This window comes from Ursus maritimus, unplaced genomic scaffold (assembly GCF_017311325.1).
Source record: "Ursus maritimus isolate PB19 unplaced genomic scaffold, ASM1731132v1 scaffold_21, whole genome shotgun sequence".
NCBI classification, from domain to species: domain Eukaryota; kingdom Metazoa; phylum Chordata; class Mammalia; order Carnivora; family Ursidae; genus Ursus; species Ursus maritimus.
In genome coordinates this window covers 23,886,682-23,909,914 of record NW_024424564.1, presented here as the reverse complement: position 1 = coordinate 23,909,914, position 23,233 = coordinate 23,886,682, and the positions used below count along the sequence as shown (strand labels likewise).

The 23,233-nt window shown below is 33.8% G+C and overlaps 1 protein-coding gene across 1 annotated transcript in view; it reads right to left on the bottom strand.

Moving 5' to 3' along the window:
* LRRIQ1 (leucine rich repeats and IQ motif containing 1) overlaps positions 1-23,233 on the bottom strand; it is a 171,682-nt gene that overhangs the window by 97,245 nt on the left and 51,204 nt on the right. Inside the window, exons 13-15 of the mRNA XM_008687657.2 lie at positions 17,070-17,163; positions 3,061-3,240; positions 474-920 (exon numbers count right to left, since the gene is read on the bottom strand). Of these exons, the coding sequence (XP_008685879.1) occupies positions 474-920; positions 3,061-3,240; positions 17,070-17,163 (721 nt within the window). The remainder of the gene's footprint in view (positions 1-473; positions 921-3,060; positions 3,241-17,069; positions 17,164-23,233) is intronic.

Genomic DNA, 23,233 nt, shown 5'->3' with positions numbered 1-23,233 from the left:
ATTAGAAGGCAATGGGGCACCTGGGTAGCTCAGTCATTTAAGCATCTGTCCTCAGCTCAGGTCATGATCCCAGGGTCCTGGGATCAAGCCCCATGTCAGGCTCCTGGCTCAGCGGGGAGTCTGCTTCTTTCTCTCTCCCTTCTCCCCAGCCCCACTCATGCTCTCTCTTGCTCTCCCTCAAATAAATAAATAAAATCTTAAAAAAAAAAGAAGGCAGAAAAATAATTTTACATGTACTCATTTTTTAATAACATACTAGTCAGTTAAATCAGAGCCTGCCAAAATTCAATAAAATTAATCTATATTATAATTAATAGTTTGTAAACACATCATAAAAACATAAGGGAATTACTATAAAATACAGTAGTGATTTAAATCCTTTACCAAATTATCATTTGGTAACATTATGTAAGACTATCCATAAAAAATAAAAGATATACAACTGTAAAAGAAAAATGTTCTATAAATCTTACATCTTTTTACAATGTTCAGTATTTTGGCAGTTCCACAGCAGAGAACTTGTCATTACTGTTTCCAGGACTGGGATTCTTTTGATGGGGATATTGTTTGATCTGCTGTCTTCTCTCTTCTGGTCTACTATTTCTTCCTCATTGCTTCCTTTCATATCTTCACATAAGGAGTTGGTTAATGTGGAATGACTAAAGCCAGAGTTCATCCATTTCTCAGAGGCATCTGGTGAGTCCAGTTTATATTTGTCTGCACAAGAGTGAAGAACTCTGTTTTGCAGTACGCTGTCACTATTTGTAGGGGCCAAATGATTTTGCTGGGCTTCAGGTTCTTCTCTCTGAGTGATACTTACATTCCCATGTTCATGTGAATATCGGTATTCGTTACTAAGTGTCATTAATTTCTTAAAATAATGGCAGAGATTTTCTGCAGCATCCAATGTGACAAAATTTCTAAACAAACAATGAAGACATTTAATAAGAATTATATCAGCAAATATTAAAATTTGTATAGGTTTTGGAAATTTCTTTTGTGTGGTTGACATGAAAATTAAGCTTTACTACAACCTTCATTAAAACCTTACTTCTGGTTGTTTATATAAAAATTTATTTCATTTCTAACAAAATTTGAAAATATTTGTTTAGCTAATTTAGATCCATCAATCCAGACAAAATGTCTGGAAGTTTTAGAAACCATTTTTATTCTAGGTATTTTTGGTACAATTGAATGAGAAAAATCCATGCTTTTACTACCATAAACATGAGAAATCATGGCTGCCTAAATTTGGAGAAGTTATTTATGAAACAAAGTTAAAAGTACTTTCTACATTGACTCTTGCCATGCAAAATATTTGTATTGGACTTTTAAACAAAGAACTTATACTATGGGAAAGTTTTTATTCCCATTTTTCTCTGGAAAAATAATCCATTGCAAAGAGAATTCAAATACTTAAAGGCATAAATGGCTGTGATTCTCTTGTACAACTGTTGAATTTCTGTCTTATTGAGGTTATGGCTTATGTAATTAATCAAACTTTCTGTTTGCCAGATTTGGGGATCTCAATAGCAAATGTGAAGGACTCTGCACCTGTATGAGCCTTTTTCTTGGCTACATTTTATTTATCTTCCCTTATTCGTTTTATTTTTAAGAGTTTACTGACTTCAAATGTATATTTCCTGACTGTATTTAATACGTAGCCACAAGCTGCCTTATTTTTTTTCTGAAACATGCAGGATATAAATAAACATAAAAATTTTAACCATACAATACAAAATGAAAGTTATATTTCCTAAAATGTAGAGATAAACAGTCCTGTGTTCACAAAATATTAGACATTAGCATAGCTCCTCTAATGTATTTTTGATATTTTGTATTTCATTCATTTTGGTGGCTAAAAATGCAGAAAAGGTTCAACTCGATATTGGAATATTAAGCGTATATGATTGGTGTTGAATTCATCACCATTTATTATTAATATAAAATATAGTCTACTTTCCGTTATCAATCCCAAAATGAAACACATTGTAATGACAAGAGATTATACAAAGAGAATTGAGAAATCTACAGTTCAACATGAGGGATATCAGGGTCACCTTTACACAAAAAAAATTCTACATTACCACACATATACAAAGAGATATAAGTTTAGTTTTTCACAAAGATAAATGTAAATAACCTTAGTATTTGTTAAAAGCAAACATTAATTATCTATAACAATTGGAATTATTTTTTAAAGCTGTGAGATTTGTTTTTTTCTGAATAGACTATATTCATAAACATTTAAATAGAAAACAAATCTTAGATAGATGAGCACGCCTCATGAATATGAGAAGAGCAATAATTAAAGATTATAATTTAATGATTAAGTTTACATATTTGGAAGCACATATTAGAGTTATAATTCAGTTATAATGAAGAGTCATCATAAGTGAAATATGAAATCACTTTCCTTTTTCATTTGTGTTTTCTGGAGCAATGCAAATTAGAAAATACAGTTATAGAAAGATCAATTATAATTCATTCATACTAACACACTCCTAATTTGGAAGGGGGAATGGGAAGTTCTCTTTCTTTTATATCTGATTAGGTGTCTACTCTTAGCTTCTGTTCCTCTGAATATGTGCATGTGTTGACTGCTTTTCTCTACTGTGCTCTCCTAATTTTTTGATATATAAATATAATACATGTATAATATATCTTAATATATAATAAATATTATATATATTACAAAACTTGCCTTGCTCCATTGTAACTGTTTGTCTAATTTTCTCTTATGTTAATCTGTGAATTAAGGATAACATGTAACCACTTAGCTTATTTGTGTGTCTCGCCTACAATAATTGTCAAATAAATTTATGACTAATTGAATGAATGGATGGTTGATTCTTGTCTTGAAGCTATCCCCATGATTTCATTTATCTAATACTTTAGCATTTAAATTATATTTTAAATTATGTTTTTAAGGGAGAATATCCCTAAAACGCAGTCCTAATCCAAAAAAAGTATCATTGTATTAATCAGAGTATTTTTAAATTATATACATAAATTGAATTATTTCTTTAAACTATGACAAAGGGAAGTGAATAGTCTTACCCTTTCCCAGTAATATAGCTTTCAATTAGTGAGTTGAATTCTTGAATCTGAGACTGACAAAGTACCACAAAACGTCCTAATTCTGGTTCATAGTATTCTTCAGTGTGCTTTTCTGAATAAGAGTTTAATGTTTCACCATTGAGGATTCTTAAAGCTGGTAACACTTTAAGTAGAGAATGCCTATTGAAAGCAGGAAAAACAATTAATAATCTTGAAAAGGAGAGTTTATATCTAAAATAATCATACACCTATTACTTAAACAATATAATCACAGAGTATATCTCAGAAAATGCTGTTGACTTTGTAGAAAAAATTATACTGTTACATTTATTGAAAAATTTGATGGTATCACTTCATGTACAAAGTTAGGTTTTAGAGACTTGACAAACATTTAACCATTTTCTTCTACAACACAAATGGGAAATTTAAGCAGCTGGAAACTTGGGCTTGGAGTAAATAAAAGGCTATACTATATAAAGAATAATATCAGATACACTCTTTTTAGAAGACGATAATATAATAATCTTACTGAAATTTCATGTTTATTTCAGAAGTAGAGGTAAATTATGATTGTTTCTCTTGGTAAAACACACTAAAGAATAGGGCTAACACAAGACCAGTAAGAAATCACCCTTTTACCATGATCTGAAACATGTAAACCTATATTTCTTCCTGAATCTTGCTAAAGATTATAGTAATGAAAATCTTTGAGGTATGAGCAAAATTCTCTATCAATTTAAAAGCCAATTCTGTGAAAAACCGAGTCAGATAGCAAGAGCTGTCCACCAAACCTAGCTATTTATAAGTACTTGCCAAACCTTTCACAGGGGTACTGTGGGCCTCTTTTATAAGGCCACTAATGGTCACAGGGGTAAAATGGACTTCTTAAATGAATAAAACACTTTAGTTAAAAATTAACATTTCCTACAAAGAAAAATATAAACCGATGAAAGATATCAAAGAAGTAAACAGAAAGATGTCCAATGAAGATATCTTCAGAGATAAGAAGTTCAATATTGTCAAGAAATTAATTCTTCTCAACTTGATCTACAGAGTCAATGCAATCCCACTAAAAATATCAGTAAGGTAATTTTGTGTATATCAACAGACTGATCCTAAAGTTTATAAAAAGAAGCAAAAACCCCCAGAATAGCCAATTCTGTATTGAAAAAACATAACAGAGTTGGAAGACTAACACTTTGACTTCAAGACTTACTAGGAAGCCACAGTAATCAAGACAGTATGGTATTAACAAAAGAACAGACAAATAGATCAGTGGAACAGAAGAGAGAGCCCAGAGTAGATCCCCATAAATAGAATCAACTAATCTTTGACAAAGAAGCAAAGGCAATACAAAGGAGCACAGATAAATGATGCTGGGACAGTTAGACATATACACACAAAAAAAGTGAATCTAGACACAGACTTTGTACTCTTCACAAAATTTAACTCAAAATGGGTCACAGACCTAAATGTAAAATGCAAAACTATAAAATTCCTAGAAGATAACAGGAGAAAATCTAGATGACACTGGGTATAATGATGACTTTTTAGATATAACACCTAAGACACAATTCATGAAAGAAATAATTGATAAGCTGGATTTCATTAAATTTAAAAACTTCTGCTCTGTGAAAGACAATGTTAAGAGAATGTGAAGACTAGCGATATACTGGGAAAAAATATCTGATAAAGGGTTGTTATCCAAAAACACAAAAAGAAATTTTAAAACTCAACAATAAGAGAGGCACCTGGGTGGCTCAGTTGGTTAAGCATCTGCCTTCGGCACAGGTCATGATCTCAGGGTCCTGGGATCAAGCCCTATGTGGGGCTCTCTGCTCACCAGGAGTCTGCTTCTCCCTCTCCCTCTGTGAGTCCTCAATTACTCTCTCTCTCTCAAATAAATAAAAATTTTAAAAAACTCATCAATAAGAAAATAAACATACCAATTAAAAAATGGGCCAAAAACCTTGGTACCTCACAAAGAAGATATACAGATGGCAAGTAAGCATATGAAAGATGTTCAACATCGTTTGTCATTAGAGAATTATAAATTAAAACAACAAGATACTAAATAAATAATAAAATAAAATAATAAAATACTATTATCTACCTATTAAAATGTCCAATCCAAAATGCTGACACCACCAAATGCTGGTGAAGATGTAAAGAAACAGAAACTCTCATTTATTGCTGGCAGAAATGCACAATCAGTGTAGTACTTTGGAAGACAGTTTGGTGGTTTCTTACAAAAGTAAACATACTTTTACTATAATCCAGCAATGTGCTCCTTGGATTTACCCAAATTAATTAAAAATTATGTCTGGGGGTGCCTGGGTGGCTCAGTTGTTAAGCATCTGCCTTCGGCTCAGGGCATGATCCCAGGGTGCTGGGATCGAGCCCCACGTCGGGCTCCCTGCTCCGCTGGGAAGCCTGCTTCTTCCTCTCCCACTCCCCCTGCTTGTGTTCCCTCCCTCACTGGCTGTCTCTCTCTCTGTCAGATAAATAAATAAAATCTTTTAAAAAATAAAAATAAAAAAATAAAAAATAAAAACAAAAAAACTATGTCTGCACCAAAATCTCTACACACACATATATAGCAGCTTCATTTGCAACTGCCAAAACCCAGAAACAACCAATTTGTCCTTCAGTAGGTGAAAGGATAAATAAATTGTTACATCCATACAGAGGAATATTATTTATCAAGCCATGAATAGACACAGAGGAATCTTAAATGCGTATTACTAAGTGAAAGAAGACAATCTGATATGGTTACATGCTGTACAATTCCAACTATGTGAAATTCTTGAAAGAAGCAAAACTATGGAAACAGTAAAAAGATTAGTGGTTGCCAGGGATTAAGGTGGAGGGTGGGATGAACAGGCAAAGCACAGAGCATTTTTAGGGCAGTGAAACTATTCTATATAATACTGCTACATAGTGGATACATGTCATTATATATTTGTCAAAACCCATAGAATACACGACACCAAGATTAAACTCTAATGTAAGATAAGGACTCCAGGTGATAACGATGTGTTGATGTAGGTTTATCAATTATAATAAGTATACCGATTTGGTGCAGGATGTTGATAGTGGGGGAGACTGTCTGGGGACAGGGTATATGTGGGTATTCTCTTTATTTTTTGCTTAATTTTGCTAACTTGACCTTCTCTAAAAAATAAAGTTTTTTAGAGGCGCCTGGTTGGCTCAGTCGGTTAAGTGTCCCCGGTTAAGGATCCCAGGGTCCTGGGATTGAGCCCCACATCAGGCTCCCTGCTCAGCAGGGATCCTGCTTCTCTCTCTTCTGCTGCCTGATGCTCCCCCTGCTTGTGTTCTCTCTGTATCTCTCTCTGTCAAATAAATAAATGAAATCTTTAAAAAAAAGATTTTTAATTAAAAAACAAAACAAAACAATCTTACAGTTCCTAAAAACTAAATGAAGGATGGCAAGATAAGATTACTAAAATGCTAAGGCTTAAGAAGGAAAACCCCAGTCAGTTATTCCCTCTACCTAGATGGTGTAGTCAGAGTGGACATATCTATTTATATAAACACAGTTGTAAAATATAATTTTATATATTTATATAAATAATTTACATATAATTTATATTTATATATAAATGAAGGAAGGGGTCCATTAAGGCACAGATTCCAAAGGTCAACTAAAGTCATAACGCATTGCTACATATAGTTAAGATTTGATAGTGTTTAATAAAAGATAATTACAAGAAAGGTATAAATACATCTCCTTAAATTAAAGCAAAAAAAAGAACACCACAGTTTTTCCTTTACTAGGAGCACATGATTAATTTCCGACCTTCACCTCCCTTCACTCTCTGAGAAATAATACCTTTTTTTCTTACAGATATTTAAGTAAGGAAAGAGGGAACAAAATTGATTTTGTTCTTCAAGATAATTACCAGATGTTTTACAAAGTTACAGAGGTTAAGCTAGTTAAGAAAACTTGGGTCTATCACTTCTCCGCCTTTTGACTAAGATCAAGTGAAAATTTGGGTCTATATATTTTGAACTTCTTTTAAGGCTTTTTTTTGGCTGAAGCTACCAATATTTCTCCTATCATAAACTACCACACTTATCAGAAAGGGTTAAATAAGTGGCATATATTATATTTCTGTTTTGATTCATTTTAATATGTGGTTCAAAAGCAGAATGCTAATTAAGATAGTAGCTATTCATCACAGGTGATGAAGTTATCGAGGTAATCACACAGGTATAATATTAAATATAACAAAATCTTTGAGGCTATCATCAATGCAAGGAAAGGTTAATCTCAGAAATTGAAGCTGATAATAATTAAAATATAATGGAGAGATTAACTATCCATATTCTATCCTATCAAGTTTTTTTATTACATTACTAATGAAGCTACATTGCATCCTTAATCTCCCTCAAAGTATCCAGCCAAGTTTTCTTCAAGACATGACTATAATGTCAAACTTACTTATAGCTATAAAATGCCAGGTATGAAGTAAAGATGTTTTTGAAATGTGATAATAAAGGGTATTAAAAATTAAAACTGTATAGATGTTCATAGCAGCTTAAAAAAGATGCTCTAATCCTATTAGTGATCTTATTTCTTTAGATCATATCTCCTAAAACACAGAAAAGCAAACATAAGCCTTCGATAACTTGATGGAACTAGCCCTAGACAATAACCAACAGTTCTAATTCTTTGTGTACAGACGAATTTCTGTCTGATACCTTGGTCTCCAGTGTGGACCCAGCCAGCAGAAGGAAAGAAGTATGCTAATAGCAGGCTTTGGTCTTTGAATAGGTTTATCTTACAAGGAAAATTAGATAAGATAATTAGATTAGATAATATTGTAAATTGGATTTCTTAAGAGTTAGGTAAAGCTGATTTATTTCTATTGTATAGTCATTTTCTGGTTAAACAATAACAGTAAGCTGTTGGACCTATAAAACTTTTCAACAGGATCCTGGACCTACAGTGATAATGCAGATGAAGTAACGCTAAGACCCTCTTGAACAGTCATCTTTCAGGTCTCATTTTGTCTAATTAAGGAGGTTCAACAAAAGGAAGAAAATACTCATGCTGTTATAATGAGAGACACAGGGTCTCAAACATCTATTTTTTATCTTAGTCACTCTATAAATTCACTGGAATGGGAATTCAAGGCTAGATCCCTCCATGTGTCTTCAACCCTATAGGGCAGTGTCTCAGGCACTGTCCTTGAACTACTCTATCAGTAGTACCTGGGATGCTTTTTTAGATTCAGTTTCGCCAAAGACCCCTGTTGGTGGGTTCTGGGGAATTTGCATTTTTAAAAATATAGTCTTTCTTATGTACCTTAAAGAATTAAGAACCACTGCATTGGGAGGAAAATAGACTACAACGAGTTGTGCTAAAATCAGAGATGCTCGGGGCACCTGGGTGGCTCAGGTGGTTAAGGTTAAGCATCTGACTTGGTTTGGCTCAGGTCAGGTCATGGTCTGAGACTGAGCTCCACATCAGGCTCTGCATTCAGCAGGAGTCTGCTTCCCCTCTCCCCTTCCCACTGCCCCCTCTCAACTCTCCCCTTCATGTGCATGCATGCACATGTTCTCTCCCTCGCTCTCAAATAAATAAATAAATCTTCAAAAAATAAAATAATATCAGAGAAGATCCAGATTAAACTTAAAAAACACCTCTGAAGTTCTAATCATTCATAATTGTCTTAAATTTTTAAGGAAAACATAGTTTACTTGAAAGCTTGTATCCTGTCCTATATGTCAGAGAATTTGCTAAAATAAGAGATACGTGGGCCTGGACAGTTATATTCCAATCATCTGTTTACTGATTAACATTGCCATTAGTTTTACATAAATGATATGAACATTTCTAAGAAAAGTATTCTTTTTTTTTTTTTAAAGATTTTATTTATTTATTCCCCCTGCTTGTGTTCCCTCTCTCGCTGGCTGTCTCTATCTCTGTCGAATAAATAAATAAAATCTTTTTAAAAAAAAAGAATATTTGAAACTTCTTTGGATATAAATGTTTAGCTTGTTTGGATATTCAAGACTATGACAATATCTTGAAATTTGTGATTTATATCACATATCAACATTAAATGTTGATAAATATCAAAATTAGATTTAGTGTTTTATGTTAAACATTGTTTCTTATTTATTTTTTTAAGGAATAGTTCTCAGATCTGTATAAATTAGTAGTGCAATGGGTTGGCCTTAAGTTCAAATGCAGCCTTGTAAGAGTCTATGATGAATATATTAGAAAGTGCTGTAACAAGTTGATTCATATTGGAAATGAAGTATAAGAATACTGTGAGATCTCAACATTAGTTTTTCCAGCTGGGCTCCTCCTAGCCAAGGGCTGAATCAATATTTCATTTAGTGAAAACTTCCTGGTGAATATTCTGTCACTTAAGAGACTCTATTCATCATCAATGAATGAAACACATTCCCCAAGGAGATTCCAAACTGAGTCTGTAGATTAAGTTTTAAAAAGAGATTTTTTTAGTACATCAGTTTTGTCCATGTTATCACTGGCCAGACATGAAAGTAAGAAGCCAATTGGGAAAATCTATAACTAATCCTTTTGTTGGTATCAAGGGGTTATGTAAAGTTCATTGGAACACACTGCTTAAAGTTTGACTTGATCCTTTCATTAACAAATCCATATTTTATAGATTACTGGATTTAAAATCCTTTAGATAACTGAATCTCTTCTTGAAATTATGAAAGCTGTATTAGGCCAACTGATCTAAGTGAAATTTGATAAGCAAAATTTTCAAGTTGGTATGAGTCTAGTCCAATAAAGTTCATTTAAACATAAAAACTATAATAGCTAAATAATTGTACATGTCTATAATATAAATACTACCTTTTTCTTTCAATATTATTCCTAACTAAATATTTTCTTTAAAACTCTAAAGTATATATACTTAGTAAGTATAGTATATATTAGTACAGCACTAAGTATATATACTTAGTAGTATAATAGTGGTAAAATGTGAATATTTATCTTTATATATTAAAATAGATTTATATCAATATATTTTACTATGAGCCTATTTGATTCAACAAACTTCTTCATACAAAAAAACCTTAATAAGTTCAAAGATTATTTCAGGATATAGGTTTGTTTCTAGTTATTGCAACTGGCAACATGGCAGCTGTTTGAATGGAAACTGACATCAAATCAGCAAGAGAATTCATGTCCTATTTGCCCAACGCCTAACAGAAAAACCATGGCCCCCAGAGAGCTTGCTCTGAATAATGGGCACAACTACCTATTTTTGTTTGCCATCATAGATTTGGTCTATATAATTACTGAGGAAAATAAAGATATTTACCTAAAAACAACCCATCAGGTATTTTCATTATAAATAATATCACCTGACAAGCAGAGCCTTTTGGACATGATTACACCTACTTTTTGTGTGAGAAGTTTCACTCTAAGGTTTGCTTTCTAAAAATGAGGACCCAAAGGGGCACCTGGGTAGTTCAGCTGGCTAAGCATCTTGATTTCAGCTCAGTCATGATCTCAGGGTCCTGGGATTGAGTCCGGAGTTGGGTTTGGTGCTCAGTGTGGAGTCAGCTTGACCCTCTCCCTCTGCTCCTTCCCCAGTTTGAGCGTTCTCTCTCCCCCCCCCTCAAATAAATAAAGAAATAAAATCTTTAAAAAATAAAATAAAATAATAAAAATAAATGAATACGAGGAGTCTATACCTGGGGATTAGTGTTTTAAACCCTAATGTAAGAAAAGCACAGTCCCAGAACTTGAGCTCGTACATCTAGATGGGGATCTTTACTACTTCTATTCCAAATGAGAGAGTCCTTTTTCCAGCTGGCAAGAGGTCTAGAAACCTAGTTAGGGGATCTTTTCACATATATACACAAATTCTTTAAATAGCTGCAATGTCTGATCTCCTTATAAGTTGATATTAACTAGTAGTTGGTATTTCCTATAATAATTTGTCCTAAGATCAGTTTTTCAGGACATGAGGAACTTGACAAACATTATGGTAACCTAAAAGTCTAAGAACTCCAGCTGTAGAACTGACACTGATAACTACTGCAATTCAATAAGATCAATTGTCAATCTATAGCTAATAACACTTTCAATCACTAAAGTAAAATTTTAAAAATTCAATAAAATTTAGAGGGCCTGAAACATGCATTTTTTCAAGCTTTTATACATTATAATGTAAAATTCTGTAATGTATTCCTTCAATAAATAATTTTGGTCATCTATGATATATACAGATATATCCTATACACACGCATACACACACACATATATAGTCTATATAGTCACGTAGAAAATAAAAATTTCTATGTAAAAATAATCCATCAGATATTTTCATTATATATAATATCACCTGCCAAACAGAGCCTTTTAGACATAATTACTCTTCTTTGTGTGTGGTAATTTTCACTCTAAGATCACTCTTCTGGGATCTGTACAATAATCAGGGACCTCTTCCACTACTCAATTTTAGCCCTTTTTTAATGCCTGGACACTCTAATAACATTTAATTTGGCCACTTTCCCTAATCTCTTATCACTTTGCCGCTGAAAAAAAAATCTTCCCCAAACACTATTTTCCTTTTCATACAACTATTCAAAATTCCTCTATAGCTCCTTAAAATACTCTGGTCCTCATGTTCTTCTCTACATTTTCTGGCCTTTTTTGCAGTTAGTTTGGCCTTATGACTGGTTACAGCCAGTAGAATATAAGAGGTGATCAATGCCATTTTTGAGAGCAGAGTGGTTAAATGTCAGTTTTTCTTAACCTGTGGCCTCTCTCCCTCCCTCACCAGAATCTATAACCTAAAAAAGTCAGATTACAATGAAGTTACATGACACAGAGCCACAAATTGGAAGTATCTAGAGTTTCTGAGTCTGCTTAGATTAGACAGGCTGAACTCACATCAGACACAATATAAACAAAAAATAAGCTTCTATTGTATTAAACCACATAGATTTCTGGGTTCATTGTTGTGTAGTACAACCTACATTACTTTAATGAATAAATCCTGAGGTAGCTACTATTATTACATCCATTCTATAGATGAAGACACTGACAGCTAGATTAAGTAATTTGTGCAAGGCAAACAGCTAGGAAGTAATGGAACTAGACATGCGCTTGAGCAGTTTAGTCACAAGGCCTATACATATATCTAGTATGCTATAGGCTCTCTCCATGACCACTGGATAAAGGAGACATTTTTATTCTAGCATACAAGGCCCTTTACCATCTGGCAGCAATATATCATGTCAAACAGTAAAGCAAAGTATTTAAATCCCAGGCTTTAGAACTCAAATCCCTTCCCTGACACTTATATCATAACTAGGCAAATCACAGGGAATCCAAGCCTCAGTAAATGCCTCTATAAAATCAGAATGATAATTACAGAACCCAACTCAGAGTCGCTATGGAGTAATATGTGTAGATAGCAGGCCGTTCTCTGACCCACTGTAAATGCATGCACTTGATTTCTTATTACCTTCCAAAGGTATTTCCCACTATATCTACTTTACACCTAAATAGACCAGAGCCTAACCTTCCCTTTCACATTCCCTCCTTTTCATCAATATTTCCTCCATCAGAAGTGCCTTCCCCCCCCTTTTTTTTTTAAGATTTTATTTATTTATTCAACAGAGATAGAGACAGCCAGTGAGAGAGGGAACACAAGCAGGGGGAGTGGGAGAGGAAGAAGCAGGCTCATAGCGGAGGAGCCTGATGTGGGGCTCGATCCCATAATGCCGGGATCACGCCCTGAGCCGAAGGCAGACGCTTAACCACTGTGCCACCCAGGCGCCCCCCTTTTTTCCCCTTTTAACTTGATTTTAAATCTTATCAAACTTTTGAGGTTTACCTCAAAGTTTGCCTCTTCAGCAAAGATAGTTTTTTCCTGGTCATACTAAATTAAGAAAGGATTTCTAAAGCATATTTGTTGCCTACATTAGTCATCTGACACTGCCATGAGGTACTGAAATCTGAGAGTTAAACAGCACAAACTGAAGGCGATTGCATGGGTTTGAATTTTGGCTCTTTCACTAGCTAGCTGTGCAACCTTGGTTTCTGCACCTGTAAAATGGGGATACTAGCTAGCTATTTTATCAGGCATACTGTAAATATTAAATGAGAACAATGCTGGGCACAAAGTAAACACTATGACAGTGCTTTCTATCACTATTAGTTTTCATGGCTATCATTTTTTGCATACATTTTATATCCCTATTGAGATTATAAACATGGTTTGAAATCATGGAGTGCACAGAATCTCCTTTATAGTGACCAAAATGTTGGGACATTGGCTGGATATAGTAGGCATACACTAAATATGTGGTGATTTAATAAGAGCCCATAGTATGGTTAGCCTTGACATGGAAAATAGATTTCTGAATGTTTACCATATTCTAGGAATTGTGCCCAACAAAATATGTTCATTCAATTATCATAACTACTCCCATAAGATAGGTATTATTATTATCTTCATTTTGTCAGTGAGGATTCAGAGACACAGGAAAGTTGTTACTTGTCCAGGATCACACAGTATGGAGCAGGAATAGGATATCCTTGTATTAAAACACAGTGATTTCCAAACTTTAGTGTACATTAAATCATTCAAAGGGCTTACTGAAACACATTACTAAACATTATCCCCTAGTTTCTGATTAAATGAGTATGGACAGTGTCCAAGATTTTGCATATCTAACAAATGTCCAAGTGATGATGAAGTTGCTTGTCCAGGGGATACGCCTTTGAAAACCACTTAACTGGGTGGTAGTCTTTCCTCTATACTACACAGCTTAAATTGCACCTGGAAACAGATGTTTCTAAGGTAGAAGTTGACAAGTTCTATTCTAAAACATGTAAAAACATGCCAGGTTTCCCTAAAAAATATTGTAACTTTAGAAATTTATGTGGAAATTGCGCTTTAAAGAAAATGGAAAAACATTTTCTGGCAAAGATAGTAACTCTTCTGTGACACACACTTCTGTGATCAACAAGTAGCAAATTACACAGGTGTTTGACTTGGTATAAAAATGCTATTTTCTTAATGAAAGACCAATTACCAATTCAGAAAATCAATACTTGTGGAAAGACAGTGTCAGAGGTTTGCAGTGGCCTCAGACAAGGGAAGGAAAGAGACTACTTTCTAGACTCTCTTATCTTGTTCTACCAGTGGATTAAGTCAGATATAGTAATTTTAAACATTACCAGATCATTGATTCTACTGTAAGATATATTCCTTTGGAAGTCATCAGAACCAGGATCTTCATGGCTATGGCCACACATCATAGGAAAACCAAATGAGGACAAAGAATCAATGCTTCTTCCCTAGGATCAGATGTCACAACAACTTTCTTTTCAATTATGTATTCTTCCTTGTCTATATTTTATTCATAAATGTTATATTTCACTACCTGATTGAATTGATAAGATTTAAAGATTTGATCCAAACTCTGAGGATCCTGAAGCAAGTTCTCCTACCTGAATTCCAGTACATATTTGCCTTTCTCTGTACTTAGTGTGTTATCAAACTTATCTTGCTAAATAGGCTATACACCCTGTCTATTCTTGGCTTGTTCTGTCTTCATGTACCCATGACTTAATATGATACAAATGTCAAATATAGAACAAATCATATTAAACTGTCTTACAAATGCATGTGGCTGGACATAAAAAGAGACAAGAGTTTAGCTCAGAATCAGCAGTAGTACTAGAAAAGTGGACACATGCAAAGTCTTTCAGAATTCTGGGATTTAATTCACCTGGACCTGGGTAAACAAGCAATGATCTGAGGATATATAAGAGAAAACCACTTAAGGCCAAGGGCAAGAACCAGGGGGAAGCAAAAGGTAGAAAAATTACAGGAACCCACATAGGGCTGGAAATAATTTTTATCAGCCAAAGTTGAAAGAATGTATACAAGAGGCACCAGAGAGTCAGTCCCATAGCAGAAAAGCTAAACTGGCACGAGTCTAAAGATTTCTTTGAGACTTTCCTAACAGAACTTAAAAGCAAGCTTGGGGGCGCCTGGGTGGCACAGCGGTTAAGCGTCTGCCTTCGGCTCAGGGCGTGATCCCAGAGATCTGGGATCGAGCCCCACATCAGGCTCTTCTGCTATGAGCCTGCTTCTTCCTCTCCCACTCCCCCTGCTTGTGTTCCCTCTCTCGCTGGCTGTCTCTATCTCTATTGAATAAATAAATTAAAAAAATCTTTAAAAAAAAAAAAAGCAAGCTTGAAAAGCATCTCACTAATTTCAAGTAACTTAGCTGCTGTACGTCAGAAACAAAATAGATGCCGCCTAAAGAAAAAGAACAAAATTAAGAAATCAACGGTATAAAATTTCAGATATCCAGAATACAATCACAATTGACCAAGCATGCAAGAAGCAGGGCAATATGACCTGGAACTGGGGGGAAAATCAACAAAAATAGACCCCAAAATAATACAGATGATGAAACTAGCAGACAAGGATTTTGCAACAGCTATTCTAAATATTCTTCATATGTTCAAGATGATTCAGTAAAACATGAGCATGATTAGGAGAGAAATTGCAAATGTTAAAAAAAATGAACTTCTAGAGATGGAAAACACAATATCTGAACTCTGAACTGATTAAGTCTGGATGGGACTTACATCAAAATAGATATGTAAGAAGAAAATATCAGAAAACTTGAAGATACAGCAATTACTGCTAAGAGTGAATTACAGGCAGAAAAAAAGTGTAATATATATAAGAACAGAACAATAGCAACTTCTAGAATATATCAAGTGATCTGATATTGGTGAAATTGGCATCCTAGTAGGACAAGATAGGAAGGAGACAAAAAATATATGAAAAAAATAATGGGCAAAAAAATTCTAAATTTTATGGAAACTACAATTCAGCAGATTCAAGAGGTTCAACAGATCTTAAGAAGAGTAAATCTATATAAAACCACAACAAAACACATCATAATCAAATTGCTAAAAACCACTGGTACAGAGAAAACACTAGAAGGCTCCAAAGAGAATGTTGGCAGACTTCTCATCAGAAACAATGAAAGCCATTAAAGAGTGGAGAGACATTTTTAAAGTTTGAAGGAGGCAACTGATTGCAAAGGGGCATGAGGTAATTTTTTAAGGTGGTAAAAAGGTTTAATATCTTAATTGTGGTGGTTTTTATACCATATTCACACTCATAAATAAAACAGAAGAACTTTGCTGTATGAAAATTATCTCAAAAAGGCTCATCATGAAAAAAGATGCTGGTCAATTTTGAGGGAAACGGTGTTAGTACAGTATGAGAATTTCTGATTAGAAACATTTTTTTTTTTAAAGAAAATTCATTCTAAAAAATTACAAAATATTTTTCTTCTATTACATCTAGGGACTGCAATATTTCAAAGAGAGGCATAGATTCACATAGGCCTGTAAGTCATACTTTAACAGACACCAAATATCTCTTTCAAGAAAATAAAGTTACTGGTGGAAAAAAAATAATTTTAAGTAGAAAGCTATGTGATTTAGATAACTTGTAAAAAGTAATTCCCAATAAATATGTTTTCTATAAACACAAGCCCTAAGTTAACATTATATTAAAATTGTCACAGAATCAATAGTATGGATCAAAATAGTCATTTAAAATTTGCATCAGTTCATACATGTGCAAAACATTATTTTAGGTTGAAGATATTTTTTTTTTATTTTAATGTTTTTTTATTATATTATGTTAGTCACCATACAGTACATCCCTGGTTTCTGATGTAAAGTTTGATGATTCATTAGTTGCATATAACACCCAGTGCACCATGCAATACGTGCCCTCCTTACTACCCCTCACCAGTCTATCCCATTCCCCCACCATATTTTTAAAACTAATATTGTAAAAATTTCTTGTTTTGAATAACTTTTAAATTATTTTTATTAACTTTTCCCAAGCAATTAATATGCACAGAACAATTTTTATCAAATTGTGTTTTCTGCAACCATAATTAAGTATATAATAGAATGCAACAATGTTTATTACCTCCAGTTTATTTCTTGAAGAAGTGGGTTTCCAGTGAGAGATAATTCATGGAGAGAATAGCATGCATCAAACCACCTAATGGCACTTGTAAGATCTATAAAAAATAAACAATAAAAATCGTTATAGAAGGTAATAACAGAGAAAGAAAAGGAATCATAAATCAATGACCATTTATTTATTGGTTAGGTATTAAGGCAATAAAAATTATTTATTTTGCAGAATACAGTGTGCTTTTAAAAAGAGACTACGTTAAGAACACAGATTCTGCTGTTAGAATTATAATCCTCCCATTTAGAGCTTTGTGAACTTATGCAAACCATACAATTGCTTTGTGATTCAGGCTCATACCTATCTTACTGGGTGAGGATTAAATGAGGTAATGTATGTAAAGGGCTTAGAACAGTTTGTGCCAGATTATTAGCATAAAATCTGAAGAAGTAAAATCTAAAGTAATAAGATAAGTGGTAAAATGGAACACACACCTAAACAGAGTTACATGGACATATTTTACTTTCAAAATTAAGAATAGTAAGTCAATCTAGGGTACATTACAGAGTAATTAATATTGAATTGTTCTCCCACAGAAAAGTACCATAACACTAGACAATACATAGGAAGCACCTGTTTTTAAACCTGACTCTGAGAGATGGGAAACATACCTGGTGAGCCTACAATCACAGTGGTTTTCTGTCTGAAAGCAGTTTACCACTTCTGGGCAGTAGAGACATAAAGAAGCTCTTTTGCTGAGTGAGGAGGCAAAGATTAGAACAAGCTGGAGTTTATGATGAAAAGCACTGAGAAGAAGCTGTGTGTGTATATATGTTGTGAGGAGGGAATTGGGGGGAGAAGTCTATGTAAAGATTCACCATAGGTCCATGGACAAGTGTGAGGTGTCACACACACAGGGAAAGATCGAAAAACCTAGCAGAGATCACCCGCTGTAAGGCTGAAAGCTGAATGATTCATTGACACTAAGTTCATGTAGCAGCAAAAGACACTGGCGTCTGAGCCCAGCCAAAATGATACCTAATTGAGTCTCTCACAGATTGAGCTACAACCAAGAAAGACTGTGCAGTAGGAGTGAACACAATGCCCTGGGGTAGGGACATGCACTAAGAGTTGAAAGCTAAAATGGCTTGTCCTAAGAGAGAATGAAATTAAAGAAGACAGAAAAAAAAAATACCCATAAATGCTTTAACTACCTGCCAGAACTGAACATAACTGCCTTTGAAAGGAAGACAATTTCCAGACTCACTAAACTGTATTATATACAATGTTCCATATATAGTTAAAAATTATTAGACGTACCAGGGTACCTGGGTGGCTCAGTCAATTAAGCATCTGCCTTTGGCCAAGGTCATGATCTCAGGGTCCTGAGATGGAGCCCTGCATTGGGCTCCCTGTTCAGTCAGGCTCCCTGTTCAGTCGGGCTCCCTGTTCAGCTTCTCCCTTTCCCTCTGACCCTACCCCCTGCTTGGGCTCTCTCTCTCTCTCTAAAATAAATAAATAAAATCTTTTTTAAAATTACTAGATACAGGGCGCCTGGGTGGCTCAGTCGTTAAGCATCTGCCTTCGGCTTGGGTCATGATCCCAGGGTCCTGGGATCAAGCTCCACATTGGGCTCACTGCTCAGCGGGAAGCCTGCTTCTCCCTCTCCCTCTCCCACTCCCCCTGCTTGTGTTCCCTCTCTCGCTGCTTCTCTGTCAAATAAATAAATAAAATCTTTTAAAAAAAATTACTAGATATATCAAACAAAACAGATTTTACTTCAGACAAAACACACTTAAAACAAAGATGTAATAAGAAACAAAGAAGAGTGTTACAAAATGATAAAAGGGGTCAAACCAACATGAGGATATAACATAATAACATATAACATAATAAATATTTATGTACCCAATGCAGGAGCACCTAAATATTTAAAGCAAATATTAACAGTCCTAAAGGGAGAAATAGACAGCAACACAATAATCACAGGGAACTTTAATATTCCACTTACATCAATGAATAGATTATCTTATTGATAACTGATGTACCCTATACATCAATGAATAGAATAGACAGAAAATCAAGAAGGAAACATCAGTCTTAAACATCATCCTTAATGGTGAAAAGGTAAAGCTTTTCCTCTAAGATCAGGAATAAAACAACCATGCCCACTCTCACAACCTTATTCAACATAGTTTTGGAAGTCCTAGCTAGAGCAATTATGCAAGAAAGTAAAATAAAAGGCACCAAATTGGAAAGGAAGAAGTAAAATGGTAGCTATTTGGAGATGACATGATATATAGAATTCCTAAAGACTCAATCAAAAAACTATTAGAACTAATAAACAAATTCACTAAAGTGGTAGGATACACACAAAAATTTGTTGGGTTTCTTTACACTAATGAGCCATCAGAAAAAAGAAATTAAGAAAACAATCTATTTATAATTGCATCAAAAAATAAAATACCTCAGAACAATTTAACCAATATATTGAAAACTACAAGATATTAATGAAAAGAATTGAGGAAGACAAATAAATGGAAAGATATGTGCTAGATTGGAAGAATTAATACTGTTAAAATGTCCATACCACCCAAAGCAATAATCAGTACAATCCCTACCAAAATCCAAATGGCATTTTTCACAGAAATAGAACAAACAATCCTAAAATTTATATAAAACCACAAAAGACTGAATACTCAAAGCAATCCTGAGAAAGAATAAAGTTGGAGGCATCATGCTCCTTGATTTCAAACTATATTACAAAGCCATAGTAACTAAAACAGTATGGTACTGGCATAAAAACAGACATAGAGATCAATGGAATAGAGACCCCAGAAATAAACCTACACATGTATGTTTAATTAATTTATGACAAAGGAGCCAAGAATATACAATGGGGAAAGAATAGTCCCTTCAATAATTGATGTTGGGAAAACTGCCCAATCACATACAGAAAATGAAGCTTGACCACTGTCTTACAACGTACACAAAAATTAACTCAAAATGGATTGAAGACTTGAACATTAGACCTAAAATCATAAAACTCATAGAAGAAAACATAGGGGATAAACTCCTTGACATGGGTATTGGATGATTTTTTTAAAATCTAACACCAAAAGAAAAAGCAACAAAAGCAAAATAAACAAGTGGAACATACCAAACTAAAAGCTTCTGCACAGCAAAGGGAACTATGAACAAAATGAAAAGGCAACCTGCTGAATGGGATAAAATATTTGCAAATCACATGTCTGATAAGGGTCTAATATCCAAAATTTATAAAGAACTCATACAACTCAATAGCAAAAATCTAATCTGATTTAAAAATGGGCAGAAGATCTGAACAGACATTTTTCCAAAGAAGACATACAGATGGCCGACAGACACATGAAAAGATGTTCAACATCATTAGTCATCAGGGAAATGCAAATCAAAATCACAACAGGATATCATTTCACATCTGCTAAAATAGCTATTATCAAAAAGTCAAGAAATAAGTGTTGGCAAGGTTGTGGAGAGAAGGGAACCCTCTCACACTGTTGGTGGGAATGTAAATTGGTGCAGCCATCTATGGAAAATAGTATGGAGGTTCCTCAAAAAATTAAAAATAGAACTACCTTATGATCTAGCAATTCCACTTCAGGTTATTTATTTAAAGAAAAAAAACTCCACTGGCTTAAAAAGATATATGCAACCCCCATGTTCATTCATTACAGCATTATTTACAATATTCACTATTGTAACCTAATTGCCCATTGATGCATGAATGGATAAAATAATTGTGGTATTTAGATGTACAATGGACTATTATTCAGCCATAAAAAAAGAATGAAACCTTGCCACTTGTGACAACATGGATGGATCTCAAGGGCATTATGCTAGTGGAATAAGTCAGAAAAAGACAAAGCCATATGACCTTTCTCATATGTGGAATCTAAAACAAAAACGAAAAATAAAACAAGCTCAGAGCTTGGATGAATTGGGTTTTTTTGTTTGTTTGTTTAAATAAATTGAAAGAAAATCCTTTGCAAGATATATGTTTATCGTGTAAATGCCTGTTTAACTCCAAAAGCAAAGGGTAACATTTTAGGACCAAGTAGAATACTTAGAAAGATGAATCTATAGGATCAAAATTTGGAAGAAAATTTCTAGTTCTAATTAAGACTGTATATACCATTATATAGGAATTACCACACATTCTTGCAACCAGAGAACCTTTGAACTAAAAGTCCTCTGTCTCCTTTACTATGGTACTTGGACTATCTATCTGTACTCTCTGGAACTGTGCTATGTGTATAAATTGTACAGATCCACTTGAAAGACTTATTGTTTTACTTATTTCAAAGTTTTCCCAATGATCTGCTAACAGAGATAAAGCTGTCCTGGTAATATGGCTGTTTTTGCTTTCTAATATATTAAAAGTTGTTCATTTTCAAAAATATCACCTGAGTGGACTGTTGCCTTGTGGAAGCTAATTTTGTCCAGAGAGAAAACCAAAGGCCTTGAGAAAAAAAGCCTTTGGGACCCAGCAGCACGATCTGTGAAGAATACCAGGAAGCCAAGGCGACTGCCGTGGAATGATAGGAAGGAGATGGGGGTGTAGTAGAAGCCAAGATCCAAGAGGACTCGCTATTCATCTGCTTGTACATGCACTGAATACCTCTAGGGAGCACCAACCAGCTAGTAACTTTGGCTGCTGCTGGGGAAGAAAGGCTAAGGAGACTTTTCCTTGAATTCCTTTTTGAACCTTTAGAATCTTGATCCATGTGTTCCTTTTCTAGAATTTTTAATTAAATAAAGTATCTCATAAAAGAATTACTAAACATATAAAGAAATAGGAAAGTCTGATCTATCATTAGATCAGTTAATAGAAAAACAGTTCAATAGAAACTCATCCCAAAGTAAGTCAAAGGTAAATCAAATATTTTGACAAACACCAAAGTAATTCAATAATGAAAAAAGCTTGTTCGACAAATGTTGCTAGAACAAGAGATATCCACATTAAAACTAAACTCATCCTCTACATCATACCATTCATAAAATAATTTGACATGGATCATAGACAGACTTACAGGTAAAAACTAAAAGTACAAAATTTTTATAAGAAAGCAAGAAAGTTTATAAAATAATCTTCTCAAACTGGAGGTAGAAAAATATTACAAAGGACACAGAGAACAATAACTACTAAAAAAAAATAAATTAAATTTCATCAAAATTTAAAACTTCCACTAATCTGAAAACACCATTAATAAAAATTTGTGGTTATAGAAGAGACCAGGAGAACATACTACAAAACATATATCTAACAAAGAATTATGTCTGAATATATAAAAAAACTTATCCATATCAATAAGAAAAGGGCAAATAACCAATAAAAAAGGTAAGACATTTGAATAGACACAAAAGAATATATAAAAATCATCAATAAATAAGAATGTAAAAAGGCTTAATACCATTATTCATCAGAGAAATGTAAACTAAAACCATAAAGAGATAACACAAATGAAATATTAAACATTCTCTAGAATGCAGCAATTGAAACTCCAGACATTGCTGGTGTAAAATGTTATAACTATTTTGGCAATTTTTTTTTCAGTTTCTTATAAACATATACCTACTCTATTATCCAGCAATTACACTCCTACACATTTATCCCACAGAAATGAAAACATATGTCCACAGAAAAATTTATATAAGAATTTCCCCCAGGAAATTCCATAAGAATCACAGCAGCTCCAAACCAGAAATAATTAAAATACTGATCAACAGGAAAATGGACAAAGTGTGATATATTCATACAATGAAAGAAAAAAGAAAGAACGAAAGAAAGAAAGAAAGAAAGAAAGAAAGAAAGAAAGAAAGACAACTGATAACAGTGGAATGTCACATGAATGCTAAGTAAAGAAAGCCAGAGGCAAGAGAACATACTGTTTGATCAAATTAATATAAAAATACAAAAGAGTCAAGTTAACCTATGGTGACAAATTTAGAACTACGGTTGTCTCCATGAGGGGACTGACTGAGAACTGGGATGGGTAAATTTAGGGAAGGACTGGCCAGTTAAATCAGTTGATCATTCTTTAATTTAATAAACTTTTAATGGGTGTTTATACATGTTAGAAGTTAACAAGTTAGACAAATGAATTGACTCATCTTCATTAGGCTATTTATTTCAT